General features: G+C 44.7%; 1 protein-coding gene across 8 annotated transcripts in view; it reads left to right on the top strand.

Annotated features, from left to right (window-relative positions):
- The window catches only part of LOC147911631 (G protein-coupled receptor 143-like), a 41,642-nt gene that overhangs the window by 27,461 nt on the left and 1,004 nt on the right, over positions 1-13,177 (top strand). For 5 of the 8 annotated variants that reach the window (XM_087427816.1, XM_087427811.1, XM_087427812.1 and 2 more), the window contains one exon: positions 10,626-10,731. The exons of 2 other annotated variants lie outside the window; for them this stretch is intronic. In XM_087427816.1, the coding sequence (XP_087283942.1) occupies positions 10,626-10,731 (106 nt within the window). Of the gene's footprint in view, positions 1-599; positions 940-10,625; positions 10,732-13,177 lie in introns of those variants that run through there. One more of the 8 variants, XM_087427817.1, reaches the window with a different exon arrangement.

Genomic DNA, 13,177 nt, shown 5'->3' with positions numbered 1-13,177 from the left:
ACGCGGCCTCAGCATGGCCGGAGAAGCGGTGCGTCGGTGCGCGTCTGGGATGGAACCGGGTGGCCACCTGCAGAGCGCGAGCACTTAACCGCTAAGCCACGGGCCGGCCCAACCTCTGTGCATAAAATTGGGGAAAAATCCATAGGAAAACTGTTTTCCTGTTGATGGAGCTTGAGCGTCGGTACCTGAGCAGGTATAGAAAAGACTTACACACACAGCTAGGAGGGTTTTCTCGCAACAAGAACTATGACTTTTTTTTTTTTAATACATGTGAACAATAAAAGTAATGACTCCAATTTATCAAACAGTGAGTACCAAAAATTGTCTCCAGTAAACTAGGTTCTAAGCCTCTTGAAGAGTTCTCAGCCCGGGACGCTTCCAAGCTCATATTGAAGAAGAATGCAGAGGTTGCTTTTAACCTGTGCTGGTGCAAATTAAGTATTACTTGCACTTGAGTCTTTTCTCTTGGTAAGAATCTGCTTCCTCTGTGGTTATCACTGCATTCTGGCTGTTCAGCTCTATTCTTAGGAAGCTTTCTCCCCATACCATCAACCTACCATAACAATTTATACATTTTCTCCCTCTGTTTCCCTTTTCAGCTCCTGCTCTTCTTATTTGAGGTTATGTCTATTAACCCAACTGACAAGGAAGTATCAGTTAAAGGCGCAAATAATGTTTCTCTAAAGATGACCGTTTACTAAACCTATTACACATATTTTTTGTATATATGTATATTTATGTATGTCTATCTATATATATTAATAAGTCTATTATATGTACTTTTCACTAAACATATTGTAACCTTATAATTTATCATTTACTCTGTATTCTGAATTTATTATCACAATAAGCTTATTTATATCTGATCAAGATGGCTAATGAGAAAGAATAATAACCAGACCTATGATCCTTCTTCCAATGAAATCTCGATTACTGTCATTATTTTGATGACTGATTATTTTTACCCTCCCTCATCTACTCAGATTTTATTCCCTTAAAAGATTCCTCTTGAGTAAATATTTTGCTGTTAGTGTTGAGTAACTTGTAACTTGTAAACAACTGTTTACAAGAAGAGACCATATGTTTGCAGCACCTTCCTCTTGGGACCAGTGGCTTGATTCCCACAAATGCTGCTTGGGAAGGGGGCCACCTCACCCCTCCTGGTGTCCCCACTGAGGCCTTGAAGCCCCTCCTCCTTCCCACTTTGTTACATTGGGGCTGTTTGGATTCACCTCTAACCAGAGTGTGTGCACACTGCCGGTATTGCTGTGCCTTCCCTTCACTGCCCTGCATGTGTACCTAACACTTGACCACTGCACATGATAAGTGACCAATGGTGGTAATAATGATGTTAACTTACAAAATTTTGATGGAAAATTGGTAGCAGCTCATGGTTCCAGAAGAACTAACTGAAAAATAAGAGCAGTTAATTATAAGATTTAAAGAATTCTTAATAATAGGGGAGTTGGGGTAGTATGTCATTTATATCTCAATAAAGCTGGGAAGAAAAAGAGTTGGGATCTTAAACATTTTTATACTAAGATTTCATAATGAGTAAGCACTTTCTTTGTATAATAGCAACATTTGGTAAGCTTATCAGAAGCTAGGTGACATAGGGTCTAAGTATAAGGAATGGACTTGCCATGGAAGAGCTGTCATGATAACCTCAAGGACGGGTTAGTGGCCTCTGGGCCCAGGACTGTTCATCTCGGCTTCATCCAAGATAGCTGAGGACTAGCCCTTCTTGCAAGTCTCACTTGGTATTTCTTTACCTTTAATGGGGTGTTAATGACCATAATGCCTCATAAGATTAAATAGATCTGTATGCTATGTCTTGACCTAGTGCTGGCACACAGTAGACCTTCAATAAATGCTAACTCTAGTAATAATAAATAAATAAATAATCTTACGTATTCATAGTTTGAGGGGAAAAAATGGAGCAAATGTTGGTGAGGAATAAAATTAAAAGGCAGTGAAAATTTCCAATTTGCATCTCAAATACCACGACAGTTCAGCGTGGGCTGAAGATGTGGCCCCAGGGAAGGAAACCAGCCCAGGGTAGGGCGACGCCACCCAGCCAACTCCTGTTATCCTACCCCAGGCAGTGCGCTGCTGCCGGAACCCAGAGGGACGGGCAGCCTTCTCTTCCCAAGGGGCGATCTTGGGACTGAGATACTGCTGGCTTCGTCTTGGCCTGTTTCCTTTCTCCCTCTTTCCTGCTGCTTTGATTTTGGGCTCTTCAGTAGAGGTAGGGAGCTATAATACATAATACAGAAAACACTCTGTTGCATCTGGAGAAAAAGCCCAGATACAAACTCACAACGGTAAACACAGTTAGGCTGCTCCCTATTTGCACTTTTGTGATGAAGCTCCACTTGTTCGTCACGTCCTTAAGCATCTACGACTTTAAGATTCACTCCAAGGCCAAGAGGCTTACACTAAGCCTCCATTATTAAGTATCCGACGCCGTGCCTGGCACTTACTAGGCAGTTAACATAAGTTAACTGAATTTGATCTTCCACAAATAGTCACGGAGCGTCTGCTATATGGTCAGCACCCAGCATTTTAGCCAGGTGTGAGTGTCCTTGAGATGCATAATGGATGAAACTTACAAATAAGTAAGGAAAGACAATACTATTTTTTATTTTAAAAAACTGAAGTGTTAAAGGAACACAGAAAACGCAGGGACTCCATTGGTTTTTGGAGCATGAGTGAGAGGTTCAGGAGGAGGTGATGTTCAGACTGGGTTTTGCAGATTAAATGGGAATGGGAGAGGAGGAGAAAGAGAAGCCAACCAGAGAAGACTATGTGGAGACTTAGAGCAGAAGGTCTGTGTATGGTCTGCGGTGGCCGCAGCCTGGGATGGTGTGGAGGGGTTGTGGGAAGCTGGAGAGGCATGTTGGGACCAGATGATGAAGAGTTTGTACAGATTCTGCTAAGGAGTTTCCCCTTTATCTCTTATCTTAACTGGCCAATGAAAGGCCAGTTACAGTTTGTAAGTAAGGAGGGACACTCCGACTTGCTTGTAGGACTATCCCAGTGCATGGGTGTGGGGAATTGATTTGATGATCTGCTTTGTGATTTGTAGCAACAGTGTACAGCGTATTGGTAGGATGTGTGTGTAATTCGTCAAGCCAACTTCATTCAAAATATCATCTTTATAAGGAATTGGAATTTCCCTCAAGGAAAATGGTACTTCTCACAAACACAAAACAAAAACCTGCCTGGTTTTTATTTTATCAACACCAGAAAACCTTAAAATATTGTAGTTTCCTCTTTCCATGAGCATTAAGAAGCGTACTGTCAAACCCTGGGCCCTCCTTTAACCTGGACACTTTCCTCCGTGATCAGAAAGGAAAAGTTCAGGATCTGATCCGTACATTAATCTCGTCATTGGCTTTAAAGGTGGGGAGGTTGGGGGGCCTAAGAGTGTGTGTTTCTCGGAAGATCCACCCCACCACGCCTCCAAGGTCACCCTGGACCAGGTGTCCCCCCAGGGGGAGGGGCGTGGCTCTGGCGGGGGGGGGGGCGGGACCACAGTGGAGCTGTGGCTGTGGCTCTGGAAGGAGGGGCAGGGCTAGAGCAGAGCTCAGGGGAGGGGCCATGGCAGGAGGGGTCAGTGGACCCAGAAACAGGCCTCGGGGTGTGTGTAGGGGGGCACAGGCTGAGTGGAGGGGCAGGGCCACAAAGGGTGGTCAGAGGCCTGAGTGGGAGGGGCATTGAAGAGTGTAGGCCTTCCCTGGCTGTGGCCAAGGAGAGGGGCCTGTTGGTGGAGGTGGGGACGTAGCTGTAGACAAGATGGACTGCAGGATGTAAGGGTTATAGCCGGTGGTGAGGGCTGAGGCATGGGGCATATGGGGAAGCAGAAGGGGTCGTGGTTACAGTAGAACACAAGTGCTATGTGCAGAAGCAGGAGGGTCTGGCCCATTGAGAACATAGTGGACGGAAGTGAGGGGCGTAGCTGTATCTCTCCCACAATGCCTTTCTCTCCCACAATTCCTTGTCTCTCCCACAATTCTTTGTTCTGACCCACAATCTTCCGTTGTCTCCTACAATTCCCCTTCTCTCCCACAATTCTCCTATAATCCCTGTCTTTCCCACAATTCCCTGCCTCTCCTAAAATACTCTCTCTCTCCCACAATTCCCTCTCTCCCGCTATTCCCTCTGCCACAATTCACTCTTCTGTCCCATAATCTCTTGTCACTCCCACAATTCTCCGTACTCTTCTACAATTACCCTTCTCTCCCATAACCCCTTGCCATTCCTACAATTCCCTTTTCTCCCATGATCCTTTGTCTTTCCCACAACACTGTCTCGCCCACAACCCCTTGTTGTTCCCACAATTTCCCATCTCTTCCACAATTATGCATTCTCTCCCGTCTCCCACAATGCCCTATTTCTCCCATAATTCCTTGTCTTTCCCACAATAGTTTAATTCTCCCACCATTCCCTATTTCTCCCATAACTCCTCCTTGTTCCCACAATTCCATGTTTCTCCACAATTCGTCTTACTTTCTCATAAACATTGCCATTCCCAGTTTCCCTTTTTACTCATAATCTTTTATCATTTCCACAATTCCATGTTGCTCCCACAATACTTGATTTTTCCCACAATTCCCCTTTTTCTCCCATGATCTCTTGTCTTTCCCACAATGTCCTGTCTCTCTCACAATTCGCTCTTCTCTCCCATGACCCCTTGTCAGTCCCACAATTCTCCAACCTCTCCCATAATTCTCCTTTCTCTCCCATAATCCTTTGTCTCCCACAATTCCCTGCTTCTCTCACAATTCTCAATTCTTCCTTGTCTCTTGCAAAACTCCGTTTTCTTCTATAATTGTTTTCTACCACATTCTATGTTTCCTGCAATTATTTCTCTTACAGTTCTATCACCCATAATTCCTTCTTTCCCAAAATTCTCCATTCTCTCCTACAATTCTCCACCTGTCCCACAATTCCATGTCTCTCTCACAATTTCCTTTACTTTCCCATAACCTTTCATTCCCACAATTCACCTTTTCCCCCATAGTCCTTTGTCATTCCCACAATTCTGTCTCTCCCACAATACTCCATTTTCCCACAATTCCCCTTTCTCTCCCATGATCCCTTGATTTTCCCACAATGCCCTGTCTCTCCCTCTTCTACCGCATGATCCCTCATCACTCCCACATTCTCTGTCATTACCACAATTCTTTATTCTTTCCCACAATTCTTTTTCTCCCACAATTCCTGATTCTTCCTTGTTTTTCACCCAATCTCCATTTCTTCTGCAATTCTGTTTTCTACCACATTCCATCTCTCCTGCAGTCGTTTTCTTATAGTTCTGTTCTCCATAATTCTTTTTTTCCCACACTTGCCTGTCTGTCCCATAATTCTCCATTTTCTCCCATAATTCCATATCTTTCCCACAATTCCCCTTACTCTCCCATAATTCCCTTTCATTCCCACAATTCCTTTTTTCCCCCTTAATCCCTTGTCACTTCCACAATTCTCTCCCTTGATCCCTTCTCATTCCCACAATTTTTTATCTTTACTACAATTCTCCATTCTCTCTCACAATTCCCCTTTCACTCCCATGATCTTTTTTCTTTCCCACAATGCCTTGTCTCTCCCATAATTCCCTGTTCACTCCCATGTTCCCATATTATTCCACAATTGTTTGTCACTCCCAGAATTCTCAATTGTCTCCCACCATTCCATCTCTCCCACAATACACTTTCTCCCACAATTCCTTGGCAGACCCACAATTCCCATTTCTCTCCCATTATGCATTGTCTTTCCCACAATTCTCCATTCTCTCCCACAATTCTCCTTTCTCTCCCATAATCCCTTTTGTCTCTCACAATTCTACTCTCTCTATGACAATTCTTCATTGTTCTGTTTCACCAATCTCCATTTCTTCTACAATTCTGTTTACTACCGCATTCCATCATTCCTACAGTCATTCTCCTACATTCTGTTCTCCATAACTCCTTTCTTCCCACAATTGCCTGTCTCTCCCACATCCTCCATTCTCTCCCATAATTCCATATCTCTCCCACAATTCCCCTTACTCTCCGATAACCCCTTGTCATTCCCACAATTCCCTTTTCCACATGATCCCTTGTCTCTATGACAATGCCCTGTCTTTCCCACAATTCCCTGTCTTTCCCACAATTCCCCCTTTCTCTCCCATGATCCCTTGTCTTTCTCACAATGCCATGTCTCCTTCACAATTCCTTCTTCTTTCCCATGATCCCTGTCACTCCCACAATTTTCCAACCTCTCCTACAATTCTCCTTTCTGTCCCATAATCCCCTCTCTCTCCCATAATTCCTTGCCTCTCCCACAATTCTCGATTCTTCCTTGTCTCTTACAAAACCCCCTTTTACAATTCTGTTTTCTACCATGTTCCATCTCTCTTGGAATTGTTTCTCTTACAATAATGTTCTCCCCCATAATTCCTTCTTTCCACAATTCTACATTCTCTCCCACAATTCTCCCTTCTCTCCCACAATTTTCCTTTCTCTCCTATAATCCAGATCTCTTCCACAATTCCCTTTAGTCTCACATAACCCCTTGTCTATCCCACAGTTCCCCTTTTCTGCCATAATCCCTTGTTCCCACAATTCCATGTCCCTGCCACAATGCTCCATTTTCCCCACAATTTCCCTTCTCTCCCATGATCCCTTGTCTTTCCCACAATGCCCTCTCTCTCCCACAATTCTGCATTCTCTCCCCCAATTCTCCTTTCTCTCCTACAATTCTCCTTTCTCTCTCATAATCCATATCTTTTCCACAATTCCCCTTGTCCCCCCATAACTCCATCATTCCCACAATTCTCCTTTTCCCCATAATCCTTTGTTTTACAATTCCATGTCATTCCCACAATACTACATTTTCCCCACAATTCCCCTTTCTCTCCCATGATTCCTTGTCTTTTTCACAATGCCCTGTCTCTCCCACAATTCTCTCTTCTCTCCCATGATATCGTCACTCCCATAAGTCTCTATACTCCTTCACAATTCCTCTTCTCTCCCACACTTCTCAATTCTTCATTGTCTCTCACAGATCTCTGTTTCTTCTAAATTCTGTTTTCTACCACATTCCATGTCTCCTGCAATCAACTCCTTTTCATTCCCACAGTTCCCATAATCCCTTGTCCATTCCCACAATTCCATGTCTCTCCCACAATACTCCATTTTCCCCACAATTCCCCTTCTCTCCCATTATCCCTTGTATTCCCACAATTCTCTGTCATTCCCACAATTCTTCTTTCACTCCCAGGATCCGTTGTCTTTCCCACAATGCCTTGTCTCTCCTACAAGTCCTTCCTCACTCCCATGATACCTTGTCATTCCCACAATTCTCCATTACTCCCACAAATCTTTGTCACTCCCAGAATCTTCCATTCTCTCCCACTATTCCCTCTCTCCCACAATACTCTTTCTCCTACAATTCCTTGGCTGACCCACAATCCCCTTTCTCTCCCATAACCCATTGTCTTTCTCACAAATCTCTCTCCCACGATTCTCGACTTTCCCTTGTCTTTCATCTGTCTCCATATTCTTTCTACGACATTCCATCTCTACTGCTGTCGCTCTCCTACAGTTCTGTTCTCCTTAATTCCTTTTTTCTCACAATTCTCCATTCTCTCCCATAATTCCATATCTCCTACAGTTCCCCTTACTCTCCCATAATTCCTCTTCACTCCCACAATTCCCCTTTTCCCCTATAATCCCTTGTCTTTCCCACAATGCCCTGTCTCTCCTACAATTCCCTCTTCTCTCCCATGATCCCTTGTCATTCCCACAATTCTCCAATCTCTCCCACAATTGTCAATTTGTCCCTCACAAAACTCCCGTTTTCTTCTACAATTCTGTTGTCTACCACATTCTGTCTCTCCTGCCATTGTTTCTTTTACAATTCTGTTCTCCCCCATAATTCTTTGTTTCCCACAATTCTCCACCTGTCCCACAATTCCATGTCTCTCCCTCAAATCCCCTTACTCTCCCATAATCCCTTGTCATTCTCACAATTCTTCTTTTTCCCCATAATCCCTTATTGGTCCCACAATTCCATGCCACTCTCATAATACTCCATTTTTCCCACAATTACTCTTTCTGTCCCATGGTCCCTTATCTTTTCCGCAATGCCCTTTCTCTCCCACAATTCCCTCTTTTCTGTCATGATCACTCATCTCTCCCACAATTCCATCTGTTGCACAATTTTCAATTCTTCCTTGTCTCTCACAAAACTGTTTTCTTCTACAGTTCTCTTTTCTACTGCATTCTCTCTCTCCTGCAATTGTAGCTCTTACAATTCTGTCTCACCCATAATTCCTTCCTTCCCATAATTCTCCATTCTCTCCCACAATTCTCCACCTCTCCCATAACACCTTGTGATTCCCACAATTCCTATTTTTCCCATAATCCCTTGTCATTCCCACAATTCCATGTCATTCACAGACTACTCCATTTTTCCTATAATTCGCCTTTCTGTCCCATGATCCCTTGTCTTTCGTGCAATGCCTTGTCTCTCCCACTGTCTCCCTTTTTTCCCCATAATATCTCCCTCCACTATTTCCTCTCGCCCATAATACTCTATTTCTCCTGTAATTCCTTTTCTCTCCCACAATTCCCTTTTCTCTCCCCTAACCCTTTGTTGTTCCCACAATTCCAAGTCTCTCCCATAATCCCATGTTGTTCTTACAATTCCATCTCTCCCATAATGCTCTAGTTCACCCGCAATTCCCTGTGTCTCCTATAACCCCTTGTTCTTCTCACAATTCCATCTCTCCCACAATACCTTGTTTCTCTCATAATTCCTTCTTTCCCACAATTTCCCCTTTTCTCCCACAATTCTGGATTTTTCATTGTCTCTCACAAATCTCCATTTTCTTCTACAACGCTTTGTTTTCTACCACATTCCATCTCTCCTACAATTGTGTGTTTCTCCTAAAGTTCTCTTTTCTCCCCCAGAATTCCTTCTCACAATTGCCTGTCTCCCACAGTTCTCCATTCTTTTCCACAATTCTTTCTCCCCCATAATCCCTGTCTCCCCCAATACTTTATTCCTCTCACAATTCCATGTCTCTCCCACAGTTCCCCATTCTTTCCCACAATATTGTATTTCTCCCACAATTCCATCTCTCCTACAATTCTTTATTCTCCCTCACAACTCCTTGTCTCTCTTCAAATTCCCTCTCTCCCAGTTCCTTTTTCTCGCCATAATTCCCATTCTTTCCCACAATTCTGTTCTCCCCCCAATCCCTTGTTTCCCCCACAATTCTCTCTTCTCCCACATTTCCTTGTCTTCCCCTTAATTCTGTATCTCCCATTATTTTGGTCCCCCTGCCCCACAATTCTGTCTTTTCCTATAATTCTTCTTTCCCCAAATTCCCTGTTCTCTCCCACACTTCTCCATTTCTCTGTTCTCTCTCATAAATCTCTGTTCTTTGTCTGCTATGATTCTCTCTGCTGTCACTTGACCTCCCCCTGAATGTAACCCCAGGTGGCCCCATGGATTGTAGTTGCTAGGAGAGTGTGGAATAGAGCATACTCCAGGCCTCCACCTGTGCCGGGCTTGCTAGATGAAATGCAACACCTTGAAAGGCATCTGGGCCCAGGTGTCATATGTTCTCTATGGCTCATGCTCGGTGCCCGCTGGTTGCGGTTTCTGATCTAGGGCTTCAAGGTTTCAAGGGATCCAGGAACAACAGCTGAGGGCACAGGAGACATCCAACATGTCTTCACAAATCTTAGATCTACAGGGGGCCAGGAAGTTCCCAAGAACCTGCCTGGACTTGCAAGGCTCATTAAAGAGAGTTGCTAGGAAGGGGCTTGGTCTTTGGGCACCATGAGGTCTCTGGCACCTGCATTTCCCGCAGGGACACTCATCACATATTCACACCTTGTACCATTAGAGAATTACTCCACATTTCCCAATGGCCTCGTTGGATTATCTTCTCAGAGACTTGCTCAGCCAGCACATTCTCTCTTTGCGGAGACCTTTAAGACCGGAAGAGAAAACCCATGGAAACCCAGGCTTGCCGGAAAGCCCACAGCTGCAACCACCCGTCACACTCAGTGCAGGCAGGGCTGGCTCTGGTGGCTCGGCTCCAGCAGCCCTGGGATCTGAGAAGGTTGTTATGGCACAACTGGATCTCCTCCATGGAGCCCCAGGGGCAGGATGAAAGAACTAGGAACTTTCAAAAAGCCACAGGATCCAGAGCATGCCCCGAAGTGCGAGGTCACGGGGGAGTGTCCCCAGCCCGGACCTTGATCACAAGCCACCATGTCACACTACAGCCCAGAGTCTTTTTGAAAAGACCACAGAAATTATACACAAGTTCCCATGAGCCCAGGATGTCCTCATAAACAGTGGGTGACCCTGTGAGAATCAAGTCTTTTTGAAATGCCACCAGCCCCTCCCGCAGGAATGTGGTTCTGGAACTGGAAGCATCTTCTAGAAGTCTTCCCAGCTGGCGCCTGGTCTCCAGGAAAAGCAGGTCCACTGTTCCAACCAAAGGTCTTCTCCCACCATCCGTGTTGACAACCCAAACTATCCTCAGGATCTGGCTGCCGGGCCCATGGCTGTGACATCAGTTCTTTCACCCACCCTCTAAATTCCTTTACCTTCTCTTCCAGGGGCTCATCATACTTGGTCTGACATACTCAGACCTATAGTCTCCAGATGTGTCTTAATCCAGCCCTGGGAGGGAGAGCTGAGTGCTGCTTCCCTCCACAGGCCACTGTGAGTTTTGCGGGGGGATGACATTGCGGTACCATACTTGTGTTTTCTTGGTGTTATCGTCACCTCTCCCTGTAACTCGGGCTTCCCCAGACATTCCCAAGCTCATCTCTCCTGTTGCCACACATTCTCCCCTCCTGTTTTCCACTTAATGTTCCTTCTTTACTTCCTTAAGTGTCATCCAGAATTCAGCATGTGTCTCTTTCTAAATTGTGCTTGTTCCTGCCTTCTTTACACTCATCATTCTTAATTAACGCTCCAGGGTACTAGTGGTGCATCCACTTGATGTCAAGGCGCTGACCCCGCCGTATTTATCCAGTCACCATTTGTTTATCGAGCACCTTCTAGGTGCCAGGTGCCATTGGAGGCACCACTGATACTCTGGTAACTAAGATACACAAAGTCCCTGTCCACTGAGACTCTCCATGCTAGCAGTGGAGACAGAGAAGGAAAGACACAAATAATGAGAGACCATTCCAGGCAGCGAGAAGTGCTGTGAAGAAAAACAAATCGGGAGGGGGTGGGAGAGCGGGTTCAGACAGGGGTCCTGGACGCCTCCCTGAGGCTGAGTAACATCTGAAGTGAGCCCTGAATGAAGTGTAGGAGTGAGTCAGGAGACAACCGGGAGAAGAGCTGTACAGGCAGAGAAAGCTGTGCAAGGGCTCGGTGGCAGGACTGAGCTCGGAGTGTGAAAGAGGCCAGCGTGCCTGAGGGTGGCGAGTGAGCAGAGAGGGACATGAGAGGAGGCTGCAGTTGTCAGCAAGGCCCATTGGTTGGGGGAGCTTGGGATCTCGAGATTTCCGTGAAGGGCAGTCACTTGCCCCCCCCACACACACAGTTGCAAACCCACCCTCCTTTGTGTCTTCCATCTTGGTATTCCCCACACGTGGCCCAGGACCCGGCACACAGCAGGCCCTGCTGGATGTTTGCAGAATGACTCTGACATCTGTTCCAGAGGATTCCCCAGGTTCTGGAGGCAGGGGTGTCACTGGAATGATTCAGCAGACCTCCAGGAGTACTCTTGTGGCAGGATTCATTCTACTGACTGTTCCCACTTTTTTTTTCTTCCCTCAAACTCTGTGGCATCATCCTTGAGAAGACAATCGGGAGGAGTCTTTGTTTTTTTTGTTTTTTTGTTTTTTTTTTTTTTTTAATTTTTTGTTTATTGCGGTAACGTTGGTTTATAACATTGTAAAAATTTCAGGTGTACATCATTGTACTTCTATTTCTGCATGGACTACATCATGTTCACCACCAAAATACTAATTACAACCCATCACCACACATATGTACCGAATTATCCCTTTCACCCTCCTCCCTCCCCCCTTCCCCTCTGGTAACCACCAATCCAATCTCTGTCCCTATGTGTTTGTTTATTGTTGTTATTATCTACTACTTAATGAAGGAAATCATATGGTATTTGACCTTCTCCCTCTGACTTATTTCACTTTGCATTATACCCTCAATGTCCATCCATGTTGTCACAAGTGGCTGGATTTCGTCGTTTCTTATGGCTGAGTAGTATTCCATTGTGTATATATACCACATCTTCTTTATCCATTCGTCCCTTGATGGGCACTTAGGTTGCTTCCAAGTCTTGGCTATCGTGAATAAGGCTGCAATGAACACAGGGGTGCATGTACCTTTACAAATTGGTGTTTTCAAGTTCTTTGGATAAATACCCAACAGTGGAATAGCTGGATCATATGGTAGTTCTATCGTTGATTTTTTGAGGAATCTCCATACTGTTTTCCATAGTGGCTGCACCAGTTTGCACTCCCACCAGCAGTGTATGAGAGTTCCCTTCTCTCCACATCCTCTCCAACACATGTTGTTTCCTGTCTTGTTAATTATAGCCATTCTGACGGGCATGAGGTGATATCTCATTGTAGTTTTGATTTGCATTTCCCTGATAGTTAGTGATTTTGAACATCTTTTCATGTGTCTGTTGGCCATCTGTATATCTTCTTTGGAGAAATGTCTGTTCAGGTCTTTTGCCCATTTTTAATTGGGTTGGTAGTTTTGTTGTTGAGATGCATGAGTTCTTTATATATTTTGGAGATTAAGCCCTTATCAGATGTATGGTTTGCAAATATCTTCTCCCAATTGTTAGGTTGTCTTTTCGTTTTGTTGATGGTTTCCTTTGCTGTGCAGAAGCTTTTTAGTTTGATGTAGTCCCATTTGTTTATTTTTTCTATTGTTTCTCTTGCCCGGTCAGATGTGGTGTTTGAAAAGATGTTGCTAAGACCGATGTCGAAGAGCGTACTGCCTATGTTTTCTTCTAGAACTTTCACAGTTTCAGGTCTTACATTCAAGTCTTTAATCCATTTGGAGTTAATTTTTGTGTATGGTGTAAGGTAAGGGTCTACTTTCATTTTTTTGCATATGGCTATCCAGTTTTCCCAACACCATTTGTTGAAGAGACTTTCTTTTCCCCAATCTATGTTCT

The sequence above is a fragment of the Ceratotherium simum genome, chromosome Y, assembly GCF_057802395.1.
Source record: "Ceratotherium simum simum isolate JZ-2026a chromosome Y, ASM5780239v1, whole genome shotgun sequence".
NCBI lineage: Eukaryota > Metazoa > Chordata > Mammalia > Perissodactyla > Rhinocerotidae > Ceratotherium > Ceratotherium simum.
This window is presented reverse-complemented; position numbering and strand designations above follow the sequence as displayed.